At 41.0% G+C, this 25,568-nt stretch overlaps 2 protein-coding genes across 2 annotated transcripts; one reads left to right on the forward strand and one right to left on the reverse strand.

Moving 5' to 3' along the window:
- Positions 1–741: 741 nt before the first annotated feature.
- Positions 742–25,561, forward strand: inpp4aa (inositol polyphosphate-4-phosphatase type I Aa). The gene is made up of 24 exons (XM_004551306.3): positions 742–855; positions 9,946–10,204; positions 10,300–10,344; positions 11,924–12,042; positions 12,127–12,243; positions 12,413–12,492; positions 12,600–12,717; positions 13,042–13,132; positions 13,254–13,401; positions 17,356–17,486; positions 17,772–17,876; positions 17,983–18,091; positions 18,179–18,196; positions 18,314–18,485; positions 19,445–19,723; positions 19,815–19,962; positions 20,235–20,267; positions 20,943–21,115; positions 21,233–21,356; positions 21,753–22,020; positions 22,430–22,527; positions 22,622–22,734; positions 22,825–22,979; positions 23,069–25,561. Exons 2-24 carry the CDS (start codon positions 10,105–10,107, stop codon positions 23,199–23,201), a joined length of 2,877 nt encoding a protein of 958 aa, XP_004551363.2. The 5' UTR covers positions 742–855; positions 9,946–10,104; the 3' UTR covers positions 23,202–25,561.
- On the reverse strand, positions 2,743–6,733 carry LOC101469077 (phospholipase A and acyltransferase 2). The gene is made up of 4 exons (XM_004551305.3): positions 6,600–6,733; positions 5,411–5,531; positions 5,028–5,326; positions 2,743–3,559 (listed from the first exon to the last, which is right to left on the reverse strand). Exons 1-4 carry the CDS (start codon positions 6,615–6,617, stop codon positions 3,476–3,478), a joined length of 522 nt encoding a protein of 173 aa, XP_004551362.1. The 5' UTR covers positions 6,618–6,733; the 3' UTR covers positions 2,743–3,475.
- Positions 25,562–25,568: the final 7 nt, after the last annotated feature.

Consider the following 25,568-nt stretch of genomic DNA (forward strand, 5'->3'; position numbering starts at 1 on the left):
TCTGATTGGGCGTCACCTGAGGTAGATAAAAAAGGTGGGACGAGGCGTTTCTGTGCCACTCAGGGGCCAGTGGCGAGTTTCGGTGACAGAAGTTTCAGCTTTCACGTATAAATCACGTGTAAATGACAAATAACAAAGGTCTATGGGTGCACTCAAGCGAAAGATCACAACACCCCTCATGATTCCTTCTATTGCAAAATGTTTTTTTTTCCCATAAATTAACATTTAATTGCATTATTTGATCATTAAAAAAAGAATGAATGGTGCCACCATATATATATATATATATATATATATATATATATATATATATATATATATATATATATATATCCTGCAGAGGAAACTGATTTGAATGACACCGAAGGACTCACTGAATTTAATTTAGAGGGATAGTTTAAAGATTGTTTAACGAAAACGAAAAAATTTTTGTTAGTTAATCATCAAAAACATTATTTGGGATTGTTTTGTGTACAGCTGTGAGATGCAGTTCATGGATGTCCTGACTGGCAGCAGCTTCATTTCTCAGGATGACAGTGATCTCAAGATCACTGCCAATGGAGTAAAACTGTCCCTGGATAGAAAAACACAGAGAAACTCTGACAGAACGCACAACAAAAAGGGAAAAGGCAGCCAACGTTTAAAAGAGAGCTTTGAATGTCTTTTAACGAAGCCTGGAGAGAATAAATCCTGGCCGACATCTCCCCCCAGTGGACGGAGGAGGCATTACCATCTATGTAGGTATTACGTCTCTGATGTGTCAGAGGGAGTCAGGGCGAGTCTCGACTGCAGACATCGTCGATGCGCGCAGGATGCTCATCAGCATGACAAGAAACCATCGCTTTTCTCTTGAAGGTTAGACATTTGTGTTTGTTTCTAATTCCTCGTATTATTATTTCACGGTTTCTCGAGGGTTTTTGCTCCCGGATATGAAAGCTGTCTCAAAGCGAGAGCACCGCCTCGCAGCGGGATCACAATAATACGTGTTTTACAGTCGTAGCAAAAAACAAATGAATAAAATAAAATGTGTGCAGCTGATTTGTTTTAAATTTAAAACAGTGCTAAACGAGCTGTGGGTCACAACCCGCAGCGCCGTGCTGCTGCCTCCCTCAGTGAGCATCAGCAGACATAATGACGCAATGTTTGTTATTATTTGGTAGTGTCGGTGAATGAGCATATATCCACGCTTTAAGTATGGTGTCAATGGGCCTGTCATTGGCTAAACCTTCCATAAATAGATTTGTAGTGGGAAGCTTCGGCCTGTTGTTTATTTCCACGCAGACTGCCTGCTGAATAACACCCAGCTTTCTGCTGAAGCCTGAAAGAGTGTGTATCTGATATTATGAGGTTATATGTTGGGGGCTTTTTTTTTATAATGCACTGGTTGCATCCAGTGTCATATTTACTGCTTTATGAAGCCAGAGTCCTCCCTGATGTTCCCAAGGGGCAGGGAAAGGATTAAATTTGATCTTCTGAGCCACTCTTTTCATAACAGAGCAGGCACTGGGTTCTTTGGGGATTCACTTCTGTCTGCCCTTTCTGTCCTGTGCTCATGTGTGTTTCAGAGGAGTATTTTTGATTGAACAAATCAGATTTGCCACGTTCTGCCTAGTGTGTTGAGGGAAATCCATGACTTATTCTCCCGAGAATCCATTTGGTTGAAACATAACCTAAAGCAGTTCATCTCAGTTGAGCTTCCTTTATAATTCTCAGTTCTCTGAAGAAGACTTCTTTTTCCCGCTTTCTAAATGTTCTCTTCATATATTCTCGTCTTCTTCAATCAGTTTGATCAGAGAGCATTTTACGGCTCAGCTTCCATGATTATTGGTGCATCCATGTGCACGTGGCTGTGACAGACATTTCCATATGCCAGGTAAGCTGATTGTAGACCAGATTCAAGGGAGAGCAGCGAGGCACAGGCCAGCTCTGGACTGAATCTGAATCAATAAATGGAAATGAAGAAGAACATTGAGGTTACAGAGGGACAAGGGAAAGGAAGTTGGCTTAAATAACAAAAAGAAAACAAAAACAAAAGAAAAACACAGGATTGATCACAAAGGGATGAGGAGAAGGAGGAGAAGCTGTGGAAGCGCTGCAGTGCAGCCGGTGCTGACAGCACCTGCAGGGGGTGAGCCGCCAGACCAACAAACTGGGACACATTTGTCTCCAAAGCATCCCAGTGGACTCAGGAGCTCCCGAATCTCCGCACTCTTACTACACACCATTTCACCTGCTTCCCTGCAGCATGTTCACCATGTTTGTTGCCACACTGTTCAGCTAGAAAACAGAAACAGGGTCTGTTTAGTGTGTGATTGGGGTTAGATGTCACCTTCAGGACAGCAGCTGGATTTATCCTCTTGCTCAGTTTAGGATGACGATGAAGAATTAGCTGACGCGCTGTCTGACTTCATCCCTCTGGTGCAGGACAGAAACTTGCATTCATTTTGACCATTATCATCTTCTTCAGCTGAACTCCAGTAAAACCAAATTAACATTGCAAGATTGTTGTTGTCATCAGCTTTGGTGGATGTTTGAGATCTTGGAGTGGACTTTTGCTTAATACACTGTTTCAGGTAGTTTGCTTTCAGATAAAATATGCATAAAACCACCTTTACTGACAGCAGCTATACAGCGAGGTAAGCTGCACACACTTTTAACGTCAGCATAAAATTATGTCAAAGAGAGGAAATCAGCTACTTATACACTGTGGTCATCCCTGAGACCAGAAACAACCCATTGGTGTTCTTGGGTCATTAATCCAATATATGTTTATTGGTATCAGTATTTATAACAGCTGTTAAAGGAACCTTCTTTTTTTTTCAAAGTTAAGAAAAGATGGGAGAAACACCCTTCACCACACTGAGTGTTGATGTTGCATAGTTCATCCACCAGAGGGCTCCCTGCAGCTTCTCTGTTGGAAGCAGCCTCAGAGCGTAAACGAGTAAACAAGTAAATAAATACAAATAACAAATGTTAGGTGAATTTGTTCATGTTTTGTGACTGAACAGAAAAATATATCTGATATATTATATGAGAACATCAGTAGAACATCAGTATCTACATTTTTTTTATCACACGTTATCTTTTGGCGTTATAATCATCACGTGCTTTCAGCTTGCCAGCGTGTGGTTTGTCGTGGTGAACCTTATAGCTTCAGGGCTTTTGCTCGGCCAAATTATGAATCCCAAGATTGTTTTTTTCTCTGGAGGAATTATTAAAGATATTTTGCTGAGAAAAAATATTTATCGGTTTCAACTAAGCATTTGCAAATGAATAAATAAGGGCAAAAAACAAGTAAGTTTAAACCTTGCAGTACATACTGCCAATCCCATAAGTGGCTTCATAAAAAAATAATCAGGCTAAGCTCCATAAAGGGCCAGACAAAGAGAACATGTTGGATATTTACGGTGATGTGACTCAGAAAGACCAAACCGAGGCACCGCACAAGTTCATATATGTAGAAATGAAAAGGTTTCTAATCAGTTTGCTTTGAGTTGACAATGTCTTTGAAAACTGTAGTTGCTCCTGTGCACTCTTCATTCTTGGGTTTTGCAGGGATCTAAAGAAAGAATAACCGTGTTATTAATACGATTAGCACTCATACTCACAATACTTCTACTACTGCTAATAATAATCTGACCATTTTCCTGTTAATATAAAACATATTTGGTTTTGTAAAATTTCCAGTACCGACTGATATATGAAGTGCAGTTCATAAATCAGTCCAGATGACAAAGCTGTTGATGTTCTCTCATGTTGTACGCTGCTCAAACAACTTAAAGGAAGACTTTTTAATCAGAGTACTGCATGAAGTCTGTTAACATCTGGGATACTGATCAGGTTATTTAAGTAGCAGACAGCGTTGTTAATCAGTTTCAGCTGGTTTGGTGTTAATGAAATTGACAACAGGTGCATTAAAGATGCAACAATGAGACAACATCCAAAACAGGAATGGTTTTACAGGTATACTACTGGAATTTTTCCCCTCCTCCTTATTTCTGACTGGTTTTTCACTGGTTTTTGCATTTGGCTGGGGTCAGTGTCGTTACTCATAGCATGAAGTGCTATCTGGACCCTACAGAGGTTGCATAGGTAGTCCACATCAGTATGTTTCCCAGCACAATCTCAAGAACATGGAAGAGATTCTATAAGACAGGCAGTTACTCTAGGAGAGCTAGACAGGGCTGCAGAAAGTCGTTAACCTATCAGCAGGTCTGTTGTTTGCTCCTTTGTAGAAGGAGGAACAGAATGAGAACTGCCAAAGCTACAAAGTGATGTCCAACAGGACACAGTGTGAATGCCTCTGACTAAACAATCACAATCAGACTTCATGAGGGTGATCTGAGTGCCTGACATTCACTAGTGTACCCTGTGCTCACTGCTCAGCACTGTGGAGCCACATTGGTACTTTCCATATAATACTGGCAGATCCACCACTTGTGTGCTGTGCTTTTAACAGATGAGAGAAGGGTCTGGAGAAGCTGTGGAGAACATTATACTGCCTGTAACATCGTTCAGCATGAACGGTTTAGTGGTGGGTTAGCGGTGGTCTGGGGAGGTATATTCTTGGAGCGACGCAGACCTCTAAAGGCTGGGCAACGGCACATGACTGCTATTAGGTATCGGGATAGAGTCGTTGGATCCACTGTAAAACCCTCTGCTGGTGCAGTGGGTGCTGGGTTCCTCCTGCTGCAAACAGTGTCTGGGTTCATGTGGCTAGAGAATGCAGCTAGTTCCTGGAAGGAGGTTTTGGTACCATTGATTGGCCCCCATGCTCACCTAACCTAAATCCAGTAGAGCACCTGTGGGACAATATGCTTCAGTCCATCCAACACAGTCAGGTTGCACCTCAGATTGTCCTCTGTGATGCTCTGGTCCAGATTTAGGAGGAGATCCCCCAGGAAACCGTTCATATTCTCATTAGGAGCATGTCCCAACATTATCATGCATGATTTCAAGCACATGAAGGCCAGTGTATTACCACATCTTAAATGATAATCAGAAGTTTTTTCGAGTGACGGCATTACCTGGTTGCACACAGCTTTCCCGTAGCGTATGAAAGTGGCAAAGTGCTCGCAGTTTAGAGTAAAAAGGTTATATGGAAGGGATTGATTGAGAAGGGCGTCACGGCGTAGCCTCATATCCTCAGGTGCTGAAGGTGTGAAGGCATGGCGATTGTTACTGACCAACGCATGGGCTCCATGTGGGACATTGACCTCACCAACAGGGACTCTGCGAATCTTGGTTTCTCCAAGGAGGAGGTCCCCACATACTGGCATGATTTTTTGCAGATAAGTACGAACAGTTGTCATTAGTTGCTTCTCATCTTGGAAAAAAAAAGGAAACAAGAAATGTTAGTGTTATAATTTGCCTGTTTAATGAATGCAATGAACACACATGTTTTACTCACCTGCAACCGCAAAATGGATTACATGTCCATCGTCATCATAGATGGCCCAGTGCGAATATCCGAGTGGGTAGGAAAACTCAATCAAGTCTCCAAATTTTGCAGTGGATACAATGTTATCAATCTGTGTTAATAACAGTTAATAATTAGAATAAAAGAAGCAAGTAGTGACACATCTCCACCCACTACCACTCCCCGTGTACCCAGATAACAGGTTCAGCTACATTACAGAAAGTGGCTGACACATTTGTTTTTTTAGTACAGGCAATCTGCTTGTCAGAGGTAAAACTTACCCAGTTTCAGTCAGCATCTGAATACATTTAATGTTGCAGAACTATTATACTGTATTTGTATTATTTGCCAGACAGGCTGGTTTGAGTTTTTCAGAAAATGCGGATTTTCTGGGATTTTTCCATACAGCTGTCTTTAGTGTTTACAGAGAGTGTGAGCGGTGGTTCCCTGTTTCAAAGTAGCGGTCAAAATACTTTGAACTGATAGAAAGGCAACAGCAACTCAAATACCAGCAGAGGTATGCAGAAGAGCACCTCTAAAGGCACAACACATAAAACCTTAAAGCAGATGGGCTATAGCAGCAGAAGACCGCACTGAGTAACAATCCTGTCAGCTAAGAACAAGAAACTGAGGCTAAAGTTCACAGAGACTCACTAAAACTGAGAAAGAGAAGATGGGCAAAACGTTGCCTGATTCAGTGAGTTTCAACTTTTCCTCCAACATCCGGGTATTAGGGTCACAATTTGGCATAAACAGCATGGAAGCATGGATCCATCCTCCATAAACCAACAGTTCAGGCTTCTAGTGGTGTAATGGTGTGGTGGATCTTTTCTGGCACACTTTGGACCTAAGCACCAGCTAAGCACCGTTTAAACACCACAACCAGCATGTGTACCCAACTACTGAAAATAAATCTGGAAGCTCAAATCATCTTAAACTAGTTTCATGAACATGATATTGTATCCTCTGAACTAAATGTTACGAGATTTCAGTCAAAAGAGCATCTTTGGGATTCGGGGACACCTCATGGATGGGGAACTGTGTGACGCTATCGTGTCAACATGGACCAAAATCTCTGAGAAATGTTCCCAGCACCTTGTTGAATGGCAGGAGGAATTAAAGAATCAAAGCAGCTCTGAAGGTAAAAGTGTCCAGTCAGTATAGATAGATAGAAACTTACCTGCTGTTGATAATTCATGGCTGACTCGCAGTTATTTAGGTTTAAAATGAGAACTCCTGCAGCTCTCCCAGTCTGGTGTGTTTGCTGCGCTACTACATTCAACAATTAACTAACAATAAAGTAAAAAACAAAGCAATTTCTGTCAAGTCTCCTCCCAGTTCCACTCCCCGTCAAGTCAGTGAACAGGTTCAGCTGCATTACATCAAGTGGCTTTTCATAAATGAGCTGATCTAGCTCGAGGCGACCTGCTGAAGTTCAAACCGAGTGAAAAGGAGTGAAAAGCTACTTAAATAATGGTTTAATTAAATAATGTAACAGGATCCAAAGGAAGTCTTAGTGAAGCTTACCACCAAATTCCCACTTCATTTTGTGTGTATGGATTGTAAATTGCTAGTAAACTTTACTTGCAATTTACAATTTACTTACTTATTCTACTTCCCACTTTTCTACTATAGCTATACTATGAGCTGTGACAGATGTGACAGACATGAAGGTTTAGACTGCTGGTTGGATTTATAAACATTTTAAAAATATAACCCTGAAGTTCAGAAAATGGAACCTTCTGTGTGATATAGCAGAAATTTGTGGGGAAAAATGGGGAAAATTCACAGCATCAAATAGCATCTTTTGCCAAAACAGCAGCTGAAAAAGTAAAAACGTAAATATTTAGTAAGTGATTATCATTCATCACTTCTAATGATGATTAAGTCTTTTAATTGGATTGGAAAGTGGTTGTTTCAAAACTAGTTCCAGCCCCACATATGTGAACTGAGTGTATCTGATGACCGTCAGACAGATGAAATGAAGATGATCCTTCGCTCCCTGTGGCTTTGCATTAGATCCTCTATTGGTTTCCTAGAGAGCTTCCCACAATGCCCCAGGCAGTGGCGATTACAGCGTGCTAAATGCCAACCCCACTGTCAATGACTCCTACACAGCCTAATGAGGCAGAGCATCCATGCTGTAATTGTCATTTGTTTAGATCTCACATGAAGGTGTGAAGACAGGAATTAAACTACCACGGAGAATCACGCTGACTAAACTGTATGTGTGTGAGGTGAGTTCTAGCGCTGTGCGTGTGTGTCGCCGGGACGCCGCGTTTTCATTTGCACGTGTCGTGTGACGTCAGAGAGGATTCATGTGTAAAAATAGACTTCCTTTGCAGAGGTCTTCACACATGAATGGACAGAAACACTCACACACAGATGTTCTCCCCTCATCAGTGTAGCATCAAATAAACAGCAACACACAGAGACAGATGAACGTGTTGATACGACCCTCGTCTCTGTGTATGAGGAGGCAGTGATCGCGCTGAGCAAAGGCAGGTTGTATAGTTGTGTAAGCAAACATATACCAGAGAGGTTAACGGAGTCTGACATCTCACAGGAATTTGAAGCAGCTCATCGGACCACTTGCTGAATCCTTTTCATTTCTTTTAACATTACACGTTTGCTTCATGCATTTCTGGCATACAGTATTCCTTACCGACGCTTTTTGCTTTCAAATCTCTTCTCCTCTGTCTTTGCTGAAAGGAGAGCGCTTACTGCAGAAAACAATATTGCGACAGTGTGTCAGCTCACAGGACAAAAATAGATATAGAAACAGCTTTAATTACTTGCACACCAGAAGAGACGTGTACTCACTATGGAGAACTGTGTCAGCCCTCTTTTCTAAAATATTTTTCTAGGAAGAGGAGGTGCTGTGATTTACTGAAATATGTGCAGCGTTGATCAAAATCAGACAGTATTTTTCTGAATCCATCCCTTTTGACAAGATCCTTTGAAGTGATCCTAAACCACGACAGAGCTTCCACCGTGTTTTACAGGTAGCGGTGGACGCTCACTGTCCCTCCTCCTGCTACCAGTGAGCAGCACATGGATCAACTGAAGGCAGATGCATCTCTCAGGCCCTGTGTCATTCTTTGCTGGATTTTTTCCTGTTTCTTAAGGACATGACTTAACATTGCTTAACAAACAAAGAAATCTTCCTCTAAATATTATCAGGTACAAAGACCGGACTGAAAACGAATGAAAAAAGGTCCAAAGAAATCATTTGAAAGGCTTCCTCAAAGCCTGGTGAACAATTGCAAAGTTGAATATTAAAATAAAATCTGGATCCTTGTGAATAAACTATAAAGAAATGAGGGATGGCTTAAAAAACTTAACTTAAAATACTGACAATGCTCTATTTTTTTAACCATATGTTATTATTTTTGTGGTTTCACTGATTTCTTTAAGCATTTAGCCTGAATAAAAATTGTTTTTCAGACTGAAAGTTAAAGAAAACAGTTAACCCAAACAATAAACCTATTACTAATCATTTAAGAAAATAATTTCCAGATTAACTGATAATAAAAAATAACCCGTGAATGTAGATCCACGTCTCCAACAGATGTAGATCAGCAGTGGTTTAATCTTTTGTCTCTTTCTGTTAGTTGGAAGAAGATGAAGTCAGGGGGAGATTGTTAATGTTGCACTGGAGCCAGATCTCCTCTGCTGGCACACTTGGCACAGCTTTAGTTTCCTGCTGTAGTGAATAATTTTGGCAGGTGCAGCGTCAGCAGGAAATCAACAAACCCTACGTGCTGTTTCTTTTGTATTGTCAGCCCCAGTGAAATGGTGATTGTTGTATTTGCAGTTAAACTATGAATAAAATGCTATTAGAGTGAAGTAAACAGCATTGTTGCTATTAAAACCTGATTGTATAGTGCAATTATCAGTGTACAGACCTATCACTTGATTTAGACAAGTGCATCACATCTACAAGCCAGTTTTGTGAACGTGGTTTGAGAGGTTGTGGAGATTATGAGTTTTTCTGTTACGTCTGTTTTCTATGTGAGCATTTCTGATTTTCTTTACCTGACTCCCTGTTCCTGTGTTGGTTATTAGGTTTGTCTAAAACCAGGAAAGCACGAATAGCATCAGGACGTCAATTCAGTGTGCTGCAGTGCTGTTTTTTTTCTACAGCTGTGTGAAGTCTCACTTTTTCTCTCAGAAAATGTTCTCGCCGCCTATATTAGCACGTTAACATGGGGATAAAAATATTTAGAGCAATGACACAGAGTTGCAAAACCTACAGCGCCGTTCGCCTCAGAATGAAGCATCTGTGGAAACATCATCGAGCTATTATTAGTTATTCATCCTTTAACCCTGTGAAAAAAAAGAGGAATGTAACCAGATTTTGAGCATGTGTGCTGCAAAGTGGCTTCCTTTATGTGACTAACTGCGAGCACATTGCTATTTTTCGGAGCTCAGCTGCTGTCGTGATGATGAGTTTGATGTCAGTATCAAAGAGCTGAAGATGTCCAGTTCTGTCTGATTTGCCTCGTTTTCTTTCTTTCTGTCAGGTTCCGCAGTGACAAAAGTGTGACTGCTCAGATCCACACGCACACACGTCATAAGAAGGCTTACGCAAGAGTTTTGACTCTGTTCCTGCTCGACATTGTTCTGCTCTTCAGGCCTTTTTTACTCAAAAACAAAATCCTCAGCCCTGACCTGAAACCACCATGTCTGGGAAGGAGCGCAGCCCCCGCCATCGGCCATGGTCGGTCTACCGGGCTAATACGTTTGATCTCTCTGCTGAGATGATGGGGTTGGCTCTCTCAGGTAACCAAGTAACTGCTACCATGGTAACCTTACTTCATTGATAACAAAACTGTAAAGAGCTTCTGCTCATCTCTGTTTCGCTCTCTTCCCCACAGGCAGCAGTCAGGACCCAGATGAGCCCGTGCTGGAGTTCAGCGTGGGTATGTTCAGGATGTGTTTGTAGATATTGTTGCTGCACCTTACTGATGCACCAGACTGTTTATTATGTTCTACTAGAATTAATATGGTAGTGTTCAAATTATTTTATTTTGATCGATCCACAAATGCACGAGCATTTATGCAGCTAATGCTTGATATCAGAGTCCCTGTAGAAGCAAGACTCACCACTCAGCAGCCATCTTGGAGACACCCATAAGCACTTCATTTGGCAGTTAATTTAATTAGTCACAGCACAATAAAAATCCCCACAATAAGGAAATATTGAAACTTTTTTTAACTCTTAAACCACATATCATCTTCCACTGCTGTCTCTGGATTTTGTCTCTGTTGATGTTCCTTAATCCTCTAAAGCATATTAACAAGTCACAGTGCTGCCAACACTCCAAAACCAAAAACTCATTTATGCATCATATGTCTGCAGCTATCTGAAGTCCACAGCTGGTTAACTCTTCTCGAATGCACTGTTTGGGTGTTTCAAAATGATTCCTTTGACATAGGGATGCATCATCCTACAAAGCTACACTAATCTGTCATTAAAACTTTGGAGTAAGGTGCTGCTTATCCTCAACTCTGTGCAGCATTTAAGCATTTTTTTTAGATTGTCCCACTGCTCAGCATAAATTGCTAGATGCAGTGAGGCAGACATAGACAAAAAACAAACCTTTATTTAGGATGATTTGAGAGGCCAGAATTACAAAGTCTGCAAGATGGTGAGGAAGCTGAAACCCAGAGTTAAGATAACAAGATACAGGTGAACATCATCATAGACAATGAGATAGACGAGGAAGTTAAATGAAATAAAGTTAAACACGGGACACTAGAGACAAGTATCAAAATAAAACAGGAAGTGAAACATAGACACATGAATGAACTTAAAATAGTGGAGTTGACACAGAATGGTACAGGAAAATACTGAGGAGCAGTATTAAACTGAAACTATGAACCAAAGATTTAATACACATGAAAGTCAAGGTGAAAAATGATAAACAACAAGGAGGAGAACATCTTGAATAAGAACTCTATATCCAAAATACTATCTTTGTTTTTTTGCAGTGAGTTTTCAGCTCACTGTTTTCAGTGAACGCTGATAGTCAGCTAGTTAGTGAACATTTAAGAGCGTTTCGCATCTGAAGAGCCAGAAAGTTCCCTAATAAGCAGTAAGAGAGCAAAAAATAAGACAGAGAGAGAAATGAGGCCAGAAACAGAAACTAAGGGGATAATAGTTCAGCAGTTTTAAAAAAATATTTTGCCTCACTACCATTAACTGGCTAAAAATGTTTAAATATTCTACTTTAAAACATGATGATTTGACTGCGATGCTGTGTTTTTGTTTTTTCATTCTCAGTCAGTTTAAGAAAAACTCATAAACATGATGTGTCCCCATAATTACTGGCTCCTATTTATTTTTTATCCACTAAAGAATTACTCAACAGCTGCTGCTTGTCAAGTACTAACTACTCCAACATACTATATTTAAATCCTCCCATTGCTACAGATTACAGACCATCCCACTGTTAAATCCCCCAGTTTGTAATCGCCTGTGTTTAAATGTCCCTGCAGCCTGCAGTGAGCTGGTGACTCCTGCACTGGACCGTAAGCCGACCAGCTTTGTGGCCGTCAGCTGCACCACTCCGCCCCAGGCCTTCTGGACTAAACACGCTCAGACTGAAATCATAGAGGTATGCTACCTTCTACCTCACTGTCACTTCCTGCCTGCCGTTGGATGCTTACACAGCCTTTTCCCCTCGTCTCTCTGTCTTCAGGGCACCAGTAACCCCATCTTCCTGAGCAGTATAGCTTTCTTTCAGGACTCTCTGATCACTCAGCAGACGCAGGTCAAGCTTTCAGTCTACGACGTAAAGGACCGCTCACAGGGCACGGTAACCCCCCCACCCCCGCCAAGACAATTTCTTACAAAGTCAATAAACTGTCTTTAGATTTTCCATTGCAAAAGTAAATAATGCTCTTCTTTAACAAATCCTTCGTAGTTGATGCTCATCTGGGTAGAACCCTCTAAATCCTTTCGGTTTGTGTGTTTTTATGTGACAGATGTACATGCTCGGCTCTGCCATGTTCTCCGTGAAGGAGCTGCTGCAGGACAAGCACCACAGACTGCACCTGACTCTCAGGTAAGAGGCACGCAGAGCACAATGTGACTTTTCTGTGTTACGAACTGCAGGTCGCATTTGGGTTTTTGGGGACGTTGCACTCACTTGGTTATCGCTTGATTTGTCAGGTCAGCGGAGAACGAGCGCGTGGGCAACATCACTGTCATTGCCTGGCAGATAGAGGAGAAACGTGAGCAGAGAGCTCCTGTCGCAAGATTACAGAGGGGGGATACTGTTAATGGAAGGGTAGGAATTCACAAAAATGACTTTCGAATGAGACTTTGTTTTATAGTTTGTGGCAATATTTGAAATTAAAGTATGAAAATGTATTATTTTTTGTTAATTGATACATTGAGACAATTTCCTGTTTTACTTTTAATTTTTTCCTGATGTCAAAGTACATGAAACATACCAGGAATAACAGCCACGGGCTTGTGAATGTGCTTGAATTCATTAAAACAATATAAAACAATTTTATTGAACTTCCTGCTTTTTCTGACTTTTTTGGTAATGTAAAGGTCAGCAGCACATCCTTCTTTATGCAAACATTGTTGTTTATGTGTGCATCAGATGGTTCTGCCTGTGGATGAAAGCCTAACGGAATCCATGGGCATCAAATCCAAGTCGTCCTCTTTGTGTAAAGATCCGCTGCTGAAGGCTGGTGAGTGAACTCTTATGTGAGCTGTTGCTACTCCGAGTTATGGGAAAGTTTCACAACCAGTAACATGTAGTTTGCTGGCAGTAACAATGGCAGTGCTCATTTATATTTTTCCTTGTTTTAGTGTTTGGCGGCGTCATGTCACGGACGTACCGTTTCCCCACTACGGATGGTAACCACCTGCGGATCCTGGAGCAGATGGCAGAGAGCGTCCTCTCCCTGCATATTCCTCGACAGTATGTCAAACTGCTGCTGGAGGAGGATGCTGTCAGGTATAATGTGAAAGATGTGTTGATGCTTTTTGAAGTGATGTCAACGTCTAATAAATGCGAACCTTTTAAGAAAGCGTTCTCTGCGTGCTACCATAGACTGTATATAAAAGATGGACGTGGTTCCGTATTGTCGCCAGTTGGTTTGTGGATTTTGAAGCCTCTGGTTTAGTTTTTACCTTCTTGGCATTTTGAAGCTGTAAGTGATCACATTTGGATAGGAGGCTGGATCGCTAAGCTATCAGGTGAAACTAGCATGTTTGGTTGGCACATGCTTCTTGTTTGTACAGTTAGCTTTTACATTTTAAATACTCCACAACTTCACAAACACGTGTAGGAGCAGAGATTCAAATTAGCTTAGGTGATGCCTAGTAAGCAGATGTTTTGCCATCCATCTATCTGTGTACCCACCAGTGTTGGTCAAGTTACTTGAAAGAAGTAATCAGTAACTAATTACTGATTACTTCCCCAAAAACGTAATCCCGTTACTTTACTGATTACTTATTTTCAAAAGTAATTAATTACTTAGTTACTTAGTTACTTTTTAAAAACACGATTTACAACCTGAAGAGGTGATAAAGCGATAGATCTTTCAGCCCAATTCTACTTTTTCTACATAATCCATCATACAAAATGTAATCAAATGGAAAAGTCTCTTTTTTTAAACTTGTTTTATCAGTTTTAATCTTTTAACTTTATGCATCAAGCAAAAATTTAATTATATGCAACATTCTCTGACTTGAATAAATTAGTTTAACATTTAAACCTATTTTCTACACATTCCAGCACATAAAATAAAATATTTTTTGTGTTTACACTCAGTCTTTCAAATAGATGCAAGTAAAACACAGCAGAAAATAAATAAAGTCAAAGACTAGCGGTCCTGTTGCGCTATTTTCACCTGTAAAGCAGGACTACGGTAGGCGGAGGTTTACCCTGGTGCAGGTGTGCTGCGGTCAGTTGAAGAATCCACGAATTTCTCTGTGAATTTCCCATTACGTCGTTGCGCACTCGGTGCTTGCTTGGAAGTTTAGGGGTTTTTTCGCTGTAAAAAGAAGTTTTCTTCCCACGCACGATGGACGCTAATGTTTTTGTCACTTTTTATGGAATCAAACTCAAAGTAAGGTCAGTACTTCCACACTTTAAACGCTGCACGCTCATACTCTCTCCCGCACTCGATATGTGATCCATTGTTGATCTGCACACAGCTGTTGTCACTAACGGCGCACTCGCTTACGTCACTGTCGTGAGACATTCTTGCAAAAAAAATCATGGTTTTAGTAACGCAGTAACGCAGCGTTCCTACGGGAAAGTAACGGTAATCTAATTACCGTTTTTGCAATAGTAATCCCTTACTTTACTCGTTACTTTAAAAAAGTAATCAGATTACAGTTACGGCCCATCTCTGGTACCCACGCATTGATCAGTGAATGATTTTAAGCCAGTTTATTGGTTTCAGTGTCTTTGTTTGCAATGAATCATTTTGTTCATGGACTGAGAAGATTCTTGATTGGTTTAGTTTGTCTCCCAATATCCTCAGTCTTAGAGGCTATTTCTTTGTTAATGCCTCCTAGCAACTTAAGCAGCTTCTTTCTTTCTTTCTCCCAGCTGATCTCTTTTCTGGTGAGCTGCTGCCTCAAAGCAGCATTTTCTGCAGCCACCTCCTGGTTTTCCTTCTTTGAGTCTAGAAGGGCTTGTTGCAGGCTGTGCAGCATGCTGTTGGGAGCATGTGCGTGTTGCTGGGCAGAAAAATCAGGCTCATTTGTTTCAAGTGACTGAAAAACACAAAGTATACATCTGACAGGTAAAAATACTGACCCATCCTAATGCTGTAAACACTCAAAAACATAGGTCTTAACTCACACAACTGAACCGTTTTAGCTGTTTCAGTAAATACAGTCACTCAACACTGAGAACAAATATTAGCAAGCATCTGTATAATAGTCACAAGGTTGTGTCATACAAACTGTAGGTAAATAAAAAGGCATTCAGGCCTGAGATGATGCAATAAACTGTTACTTCGCCTGTTGCATTGTCGCTTTTCTCCATATTGGCTAAACACAGACAGTGTAGACCTGCTGAAGTCAGAGTACTGCTTCAGTGTTTCTCCTGGTTATTTTCTTCAGTCTTATTTCTGTAATTGTTCAAATGGTTTGATTCTGGTTTGGACTTCAGACTGTAATTGATGGAATTCTTCACAATTTTACATCAAAATGTTATTATGTCCTGTTTGATTGAGGGGATCAAAGTGCTGTAGTTGTCGTAGCAACCCAGTTTGTTTGCTCTGTGTAAGAAAAACTTAAACTTGTACAAGTAAGTTAATGTAATTTATTTTTTTTAATGGTCATATTATGTAGCCAGCAGTACCTAAAGCTATGTAGCGGACACAATCGTCTGCACATGTAAAATGTAATCATCCACACAAAATAAATTTTGCATTCACGTCTGAAGGCTGTAAGTAGTGATTTGGCTTCAGCTTGATGAATTTATATGAATACATCTCTTTTTATCCCCCTTCTCTAAAAATGCAGTAATTTGATGCTGAAGTCAAAGCAGTCTTTTAAGATCACAGTTTGTTTAGGTCATAAATATTAAGACATGAAACAAAGCTATTTAATACAGACACTTGGGGGGGAAAAATCTGATAGATTCCAGTTTGTGCATGTAAACAGGTAGTTTTCTTTTCATCTGATACAGGTTTCCCTTGGGCAGTGTTATTAGAAAACATTGCACACATTTTGCAGATGATACACAGTAATATGTAAGTATCATCTATGATATGCAGATAATGCAGTAGCCAGTCGATGCAAATCACTTATTTAACTACAGGCATGTCTTAAAGATATAAATGCATCCTGTGATTTTCTTCTGCTAAATTCAGACAAGAATGACGTGATTGTACTCGACCCTAAAGAGTCAGAAAGATGGCGTCTAACTAGATACTTACTCTGGATGACATTACCCTGACCTTCAGTAACACTGTAAGAAATCCTGAAGTTATTTTTATATATCAGGATTTGCCCTTCATTGCACACATTGCACAAATATACAGGGCTGCTTTCTTTCACCTATGCAATGCTGCTAAAATTAGAAACATCCTTTCTCAGAGTGATGCAGCAAGAGTACTGACAGGGATGAGAGATCGTATTTCTCCTATATTTGCTTCTCTTCGTTGGCTCCTTCTAAACCGACGACTGAATTTAAAGTCCTTCTCCTCACAAGGTCATCCCTTAGTTATACTGCTGTATCCTCAGACTGCTGCAAGACTCCCCATATGTTAATATGCCACTGCTGTATTCTCTCTTTGTTTCTTTCCCCTCAACCCCAACTGGTGACGTGACAGCAGATGGCTTCTACTCCCTGACCCTGGTTTTGTTGGAGGTTTCTTCCTGTTAAAAGGGGATTTGATTGTTGGGGGTTTTCTCTCTGATACTGTAGGATCCGGGGTACTTGTGTTTGAGCCAATAAAGGTGACACAGGTCATCCCATATAAATTAGTCCATGTAAATTACTAATTACTGTAATTTATTTATTTGTGGTGTTATTTGCTCCTTTAACTTTGCATTCTTATTGTGTTTTTGTTAGATTTGTGAAGCTCTTCTAGATGCATCTTACTTTTTTTTTTTTTTTTTACAACCTTTTTCCCTGTCAAGAAATGACACTTATGAGGAATCTAACCAAGCGTGTACTTTTCACAGATTGTTTCGATTAAATAATAACTGCTTGAGGGTAAAACGCTGCTTAGTACTCCGAACCCCAAAAATGGCAAAGGTTAGAGAAAATGGTTTGAAGAGATATCCGCAGGCTTTCCCTTAATGGTTGACTTTAATGTCTGTAACTGCTTTACTGTTATGTTCATTTGCTCGTTCAGTTTATAACTGAATGAGCAGCACAAAACGCACTCTGTGAGCTGCTCCGTGCGTCAGCTGGATGCACTGATTGTTACTGCATGTGCAGGGTGTGCGAGCTGGAAGAACTGGGTGAGCTGTCTCCATGCTGGGAGAACCTCAGGAGGCAGATCATTACTCAGTACCAGACCATCATCCTCACCTACCAGGAGACCATAAGTGACCTGCATGAATATAAGGGTTAGTTCCATAATATACATTGTAAAGGGCCATCACACTGATTTTAAATGTCAAAATTAGTCTTGCACAATGTGACCAAAATGTATTGTTTTACAATTGGGGATGTTTCCTGATGTCAGGAAGTAAACAGCATTAACTCCCCTAATAAGATAAATGTTACAACATTGAAAATATAGCCTTTCTGACATCATGTACAGCTGTTAGCGGGTTTTAATCATTATTTTCTCCATCTTCCTTACACAGAATCACAAACAACTGCTTTTTCTCATTTCTGCTGCCCCACAGGTCCGTCATTTAAGTCTAGCACCTTGAAAGCTGAGAGGAAGTTGGAGTTCATCCCCACTAACCTACATATCCAGAGGATGAGAGTACAGGGAGAGTCTGGTTACGGTACGAATTTGTCCACAAATGTTTAATGCATGCTTTCTGTAACTTAATATTCACGTTTTTCATGGATTTCCTCCCTTCTTAATTTTATTTTCTAACCTTTAATCAGACCGGACGTACGACGTAGTAACTATTGGTGCGCCTGCAGCACATCATCAAGGCTTTAAAGGCTGCGGTCTCCGAAAGCTGCTGCACAAGCTCGAAGAAGCCAGGAAACAGTGAGTTGTTTGAAGCTTGCGTGAGGATTTGGTGGTTGTTTTTCATTTGAAGTTTATAACAAACCTTTTTTTTTTAAATTCAATCAGAACCCATGGAGAGGAGGGGTAAGGTTCTCTAAATCCTATTACAAGCTTTAAAAGTGGATAAAACCAAACCACACTTGTTTCTCAAGTAACCTCTTTTTCTTTCTTGCATACGCATCAATGCACACCTGGCTCCAGCTCTAAAGCAATGGCATACCAGCCTCAGGATGTTGTAAAAGCAAAGGAGCTGATTGGTCAGATTAACACTCTTAAGACACAAGTGTGTTACTACACTGAACGTCTGTCCCGAGCTGCCAAGGAGCGCTCAGCCAATGCTTTGGAGAGAACTCTGGCCATCCTAACAGAGAAGGTAAGACTGAACTGCAGGGATACTTAATATGTACAGTACTGTGCAAAAGTCTTAAGCCACCATATAATCATATAAGATTTTCAAAAGTGCTATTTTATGCCTGTCAAACAGTGTTATATTTGGCATATTGAAAAATTTAACAAAAGTAATGGAAAGAAATTATGTGTTTTGTGATTAGTGCCTAAATTTGCGAATTAGAATCAGGTCTTCAGTTTTATGTTATATGTAAACACAACACCGGTTCATCCCTTGATTTATGTTCCTTTTTTGTGCTTGAATGATTAATAGGTCAGTGTTAATGGGCTTAACAACCAAAAACACATTCATCTGTCAACAGTCAGGTACAAGGACTGGACTGAAAGTCTCCAAAGAAATACTTTGAAAGACTTTCAGAAAGCCTGGAGAACTATTTTTGAAGACCAGTTAATAAAAATTGCAACATCAAGATAAAAAGGTCATTAGAGTTAAAGATTCATTAGAATTAAAAGAAAATACAGGAAAGGATTCTAAAAACCTGACAAACTAACAAGGACTGAGGGAACTCACACAGATTAAATCCACACCAAGCAGAGAAAAGCACAGAGTAAAAACATAAAAGGTGACGTAAAGAAAAAACCTTCAAAATAAAACAGGAAGTGACTGGAAGAGACACACAGGAGAGGGCACTGAAACCACAGAGAAATGAAAAAATAATAAATGAATGATGTTGCAGATTACAGCCAGTGCACTAGCACTATATATCACGACAATGCTGACAGCACTGTGACTGCCAGGCAACCTCTGACTCACACAAACACAGACTGACCAGGATGAAAAATTAATTCAGTTTCATTTTATTACCTTTAAGAGCCAGTTAATAAATGTTAATGTGTTAACGTGCTTTCATGTAATGTCTGTAGTGTAACATTTCTCAGTATAACTTATCCGTCTCCGTCTGTCCTGCACCGCTGCTCCTGTAGACTCGTCAGCTCGTGACCGTGTGCGACTCCAAGCTGCTGTCCACAGCCATCGTGGCTCTGGCAGCAGCCCGCCCAGAGTTCTCTCAGCAAAGCACCCCGTCGCCATCCTCCTCCCTCTCGCCCTCCTCTCGCTCTCCGTCCCGCTCCCCCTCTCGTCACCCCACCTCGCCCTCTCGTGCTACCACCTCACCCTCTCGCCACACAGCTCCTCTGGAGGGCAGTGAAGGGACTAAAAACAAGCGCGCTTCCATGCAGGCAGATTTGCATGAAGAGGAGTGGGTAAGAGAGGAGTCCATCTGCCACTTTTGGTTAATAATGTTTTTTATATGCATGTATATATGTTTGATTTGATTGATGGTTATTTGTGCAGGAGAAGATTTGGCTAAACGTGGATAAAAGCTTGGAGTGTGTGATCCAGAGAGTGGACAGGCTGCTGCAGCGGGACAAACTCCAGAGTGACAGCAGCTCTGAGGACGTCTTCCTGCTCGCCAGTGACGAGCCGGGTAACGCTAAGAAAGGTAAACGCACGTAGACAAGATTTTTGCATGAATCCACGTACTGAGTGAGCTCAGCCGTCTAATACGAACAAAGGTACAGGTATAAACTTTCAGGAGTCTCCAGACGTCATCATCATTATCATCCCTCTCAACTATCCTGAAGCAGACCCTGGCATGCTGTCTCAGTCATGTTAATCATCTCTATTGTTTAACAGCTGAAATAAATCTTTAAGATACAAGTCCAAGTGGAAATCTGTCCGTATCCAAACATTTTTATGTTCTCTCATTTGCAGAAAGCAGCCCAGAGGTTGAAAAGTCATCCCCAGGTAGGAGCACTGTTTCCTTTACGAACAGTAGGTACATGAAAAAGTATCACAGTGCAAGAACCGATGATTAAAAAGAGGCAGAGTAGATTAAAAAACACACACAACTGTAATTAGAAGGAAAAAGACATCACATGTAATGTCACATGTAAGCAGATCTTTAAAAGAGGAGGCAAAAACACGGTGTCTTCAACATTCTCAGTCTCAACTTTGGAACAGCCAGGAGGGCTGCAGGACCTGGGGCTGCTAACTGGTTAAATAAAATGTTTCTGCTACATAGCCTGGGCCCAGATCTAGACCTGCTTTGAGAGTGATCAGTATTAAATTAAATGATAAAAGCCTATAGTGAGACTGTGGAGAGAGCCAGGATAGCAGCGATGTGATAGTTTCTGCAAAAAGCAGCAACATCTGATAGAATCAGGAGAGATCTCTCACTTTTACACTGATGTTTGACTGATGCAGGCAAAAAAAAAATTTTTTCTCTGTAATTCTTTTGTTCGTCCTCCAAATTATTGCTATTTTTAAATAAACCATAAAAAAGAAAGATGTTTAATGAAAACTGCACAAATCATTTTAAATTTGCAGACACTGTGGGGTTGTGTGTATAGCTATTACTTCAGCCATTTGTTCAGGCTATTTCAGGATTTCTGATAGAAATGTCCTCTCAAATCCCTGCAGGTGAGTGGAGCGACGCCCTGTATCCTCTCCTCACCACGCTGACAGATTGCGTGTCTCTGATGAGCGACAAAGCCAAGAAAGCCATGGTGTTTCTGCTAATGCAGGACAGCGCCCCCACCATCGCCATGAGCCTCACCCTGCAGTACCGCCGCGACGTCGTCTTCTGCCAGACGGTCTGCCGCTAACTGCTATGACTGTTACATGTACAGTGCATGAAACCCGTGCACGTGTAGGCTTGGACGTTTGTCCTTACTCAACGATTGTGATGATGTGATGTGTGCCGTTTACAGCTCACCGCTCTGATCTGCGGCTTCATTTTGAAGCTGAGGAACTGCCTCTGTGACTCAGGCTTCCTCAGGCAGCTGCACACCATCGGCCTGCTGGTGCAGTATGAGGGCCTGCTCAGCACTTATGGTAACTTTGTTTGTGCATGTTTGTATATATAGAAATATGTAAAATCACAAAAGACTGTGTGCATCTTCCACTAATGATCTCCATGAAATTACACAGAAAATATTGTTATTATTTTTAGTAAAATTATTTTTAAAGCATTGCATTTCAAATAATAATGAGAATGAAAAAACTATAATTTCTATAGTATAATTTTTTTAAAGGTAGTAGTTGACTTAGGATCTGTTTAAAGGTACAAAAATTCAAAAGCTGCTGAAAAACTAATATAAAACTGGTTACAAAGCTTCCTTTAGCAAACTAAGTTTTGTGGTTTTTAATGTCTTTTAATATTAAAAGTCAATCAGAATTGACTCCCTGTCCATGCCCTGATTTTGTTCTTCCTTTGCCACATAAATGAAGGCGAGGAGCTGGCCATGTTGGAGGACATGAGCGTCGGAGTGATGGACCTGAGAAATGTCACCTTTAAAGTTACCCAGGCAACTTCTGGTTTCAGCCCCGACATGCTGCCGGTAATTACGGGGAACAGGAGCGGCTTTAACGTCAGGGTCCCGATGCCCGGGGCGATGTTTGACATGCTGCCACGAGAGATCCAAAACGGGATGCTGCTGCGAGTTCAGCCCGTCCTGTTCAACGTTGGCATTAACGAACAGCAGACTCTGGCTGAGAAGTGAGTCACTGAGACTAGAGGGCAGGAAAGGTAGAAAGAGATACCCATGCCAAGCTTGATAGGTCAGTCGCAAAAAGGCCAGTGAGCAGCACATTCGGCTTTAAAGCATATTTTTAAACCTCTGGCTGAATGAGGCTTGTTCACTGCATGGTCACTGCATAAATGTTCTCTCTTGCTAGACAACAAATTTAGATTTTTCTTAAAAAATGACTGTAAAGACGAGATTTTAAGTTACTAACTTTTAAAAACTGGGTTGATACATATGTGCGCTCGTTTTTATTGATGTTGCATTAAACTTTGAATGGCTGTGCTGGAAGTGAACCTCCTTCAGTACAGAAAAGCCAGACAGCAGCAGGCTATGTGTTATATTAATGAAAACTTTTAACTCTTAAATCATGCGTGTGTGCAGGTTCGGAGACACATCGCTGCAAGATGTCATCAACATGGAAAGCATGACTCGCCTCAGCTCGTACTACGACCAGTTTAAAGAGGTCCTTCCAGAAGACTGTGAGTGAAATACATAATTTATTAGTGAGAAAAGTGTATTTTCCCCCCTTTTTTTTGTTCTTTGCTCACCACTCGTCCTCTGTCATCTCCTCAGGTCTCCCTCGCTCTCGTAGTACCACCAGCGTGCCCGAGCTGCTCAAACTGCTGAGCCAGAACGTGAACACCAAGAAGAACAAGAACGTGGAGATCCTGTGGCAAGCAGCTGAGGTAGACTCATCATCACTGCCTCTAATTCTAGCCCCTGAAGCGTAAAAGCTCTGTCTCCTTCTTCTAATCTCTTCCTCCGAATCCCCAAAGGTGTGTCGCCGCTTGAACGGAGTGCGTTTTACCAGCTGTAAGAGCGCTAAGGACCGCACAGCCATGTCTGTGACCCTGGAACAGTGTCAGATCCTGCAGCAGGAGCACGCCCTGGCCCCACAGGTCTTCTATCAGGCCTTGGACTGTATGCGCAGGTCAGTATCTACACCTAAAACACACTGGAAAAATAGTAATTTGCCAAAAAAGGGAAAAGAAAAAAAAAAGTATGACTTCTGTCTCACAGCGAGGGCTGCAGGAGAGAGAACACCATGAAGAATGTGGGATGTCGTAAATATGCCTTTAACGCCCTCCAGCTTAAGGCCTTTCCCAAACAATACCGCCCTCCAGAGGGGACATATGGGAAGGTCGAAACCTAAGTGGACTCTGCTATTTGGCAGAAACCAAAAGACTGTAAGGGGATGAAGAAGATGGCGCCACACAAACAAAAGCACCAACACAAACTGGAACAGCAGCCCTTTGTTCTGTGCTTAGTCATTGTTAAGATAATAAATGTCCAAGTGCCAGTGCTCACTGTAGATCATTTTCTAGCAGACTCCCCTCTCCTCTCAGTAGTATTAGATTCAAACACTTTTCACACATACTTCACAGCCACAGTCGGCGTTCTGTGTTACTTCGTAGCCAGTGTGCAGACAGTGTTTGCTGCTGTACCAGTTGTAGCATCGGGAAGCGTACAGTCTCTCTGGATTTATTTTAAGGAGACGTGCAAAAGCCTTTAGTTTTAGAAGAAAAAAGATGTGGCACACAGATGTATTTGTACTCAGCAGAGCAGCTTTTGTTGACGCTATCACACCATCAGTTAAGAAGTGAGACTGCTGATTATCTACAAAACATAAAACGCATTGAGCCCTTTTCAGACATTGGATTCCCACTGGCTTTACCTAGTGTGTCATTGACGCAAAAGTCATTTTACTTTTCATGTTCATCACATAAATCACTTCTTTCGGTTGGTCCCTTATCCCAAAGGGTTCACCACAGCAGGTAGCTCTGGATGTATGATCTGTTTTCTTTCCTGACTCAATTCCAAAGAGGAGTTTGTATCACCAGCTGGATGTGAATCTGAAACATTTTGCTTGGCAAGCACACATGTGTAAACCACCACACTAACAGAGCCTCAGACATACTGTGGGGGTAATAATCATTTGATCCCTTGCTCAATGGAGAGAGACAGAATATGAACCAAAAATCCAGAAAAAAACTCATAAAAAATTATAAATTGATTTGCATGGCAGAGCTTGTGTACCAGTGTGGAGATGCTGCTGTGGTGTTTTAGGTTGTCAGCTGAAAGGAGATATCTTCTTTTCTGAAGTCACTGTTGTGAACCAAAGCCTAAAACAACTGAAGTCTGCTGATTTCTGGATTCTGTCTTGGCTATTTCTTAGGCAGGAAGCCTAAGGTTCAGATGTTGCCAGACTGTAAGGAGTGCATGTCTGAAAGGGGCATTAAATTTATGTGCATATTGATCTGTGCCTCACCACAAACACAGCATGTGTGGTTCACGTCAAGCCAAGCCTAAAGCACTGAGGTACAATATAAATCCACTACGTAAAACAATTTCCATCTCATAGATTTTTGTCCTCTGTCCTACTTATTTTGGCAAATGACAGGGAATAATATGGGAACAGATATTAAGGTTTGTTCTTTTTGATCAACATATAAAGACAAGTTTAAAAGACAAGAGAAGCTAGCAAGATGTCACGGGATGCTAATGACCTATCTCCTGCTGTTAACTTTAAATCCACTCTAGGCAACATACAGGTCAATAAAGTTCATCAGAGCAAGCGTAGTCACTTGTTAGAGATGTTTCTCTGGAGATAAGCTGCTCAGCAGAATCTGCAGGAGTTGTTAAAATCAAAGAGCTTATTTTGTTTATTTTCCTTAAGCAGCCATCTCTTTGTCTTTCTACAAACACGTGAATATTCTGCACCACATCACTCCAATACAAGCACAGTTCTTTGACGAGTACGGCATATATCTGACACGACTCTGGCATTTTTATTGAAATGATGTCTTACCTAACTTCTGATGTTCTTCTGATGCTACACTGGAAGCATTAAAGGAGAACTTGTGGACAAATGGTGGGCTTCAGAGTGGTCCATCACTTTATTCCACAACTCTAACATGTCTAAGGAAACATTTCTGCAGGATCATATGCAGCGCTATGGTGGTTTGAGAGCCCTTCAAACTTGAAAAGGTTTTTATTGATTAAAGCAATGTGTGTCTTGGTTTTTCTCAGTTCTCTGAAAAATTATGCAGAAGTTCTTGATTAGAATCAGAAATCTTATTCGTTTTGCCTGCATGAAAAGATCTTCAGCTATATGTTATTGCAGCTGTACACCTCTGCAGTGATGTATGGGATATATGCAGTTTTGACTATCAATGAGAAGTTGATAAAGGTTTTTAGACTCAAGTGAAATAATGCATATTGCATTATTGTGATAACGAACACCTCTTTTGTTTTCTGTTTATTAGCTGTTTGCTTAAATTCTATAATGTGCAATACTTGCAGAGAAAGGGGTTTTATTTTGACCATGTTATTTATGTTCACATGGCTGGTGCTGCCAAATGCTGTTCTAGTTTCATCCATTGTTATCGAGTAAGTTATGACTTTGATCTGACCAGTTGTATGTGCAAACAGGATGAACAGGTACCAGCGACCTGCACACCACAAAGGTATGAACTGAAGCTGGATAATGAATAAAGGCTTGTCAATGGCAAAGTGGTGT

Source organism: Maylandia zebra, linkage group LG16, assembly GCF_041146795.1.
Source record: "Maylandia zebra isolate NMK-2024a linkage group LG16, Mzebra_GT3a, whole genome shotgun sequence".
Taxonomy (NCBI): domain Eukaryota; kingdom Metazoa; phylum Chordata; class Actinopteri; order Cichliformes; family Cichlidae; genus Maylandia; species Maylandia zebra.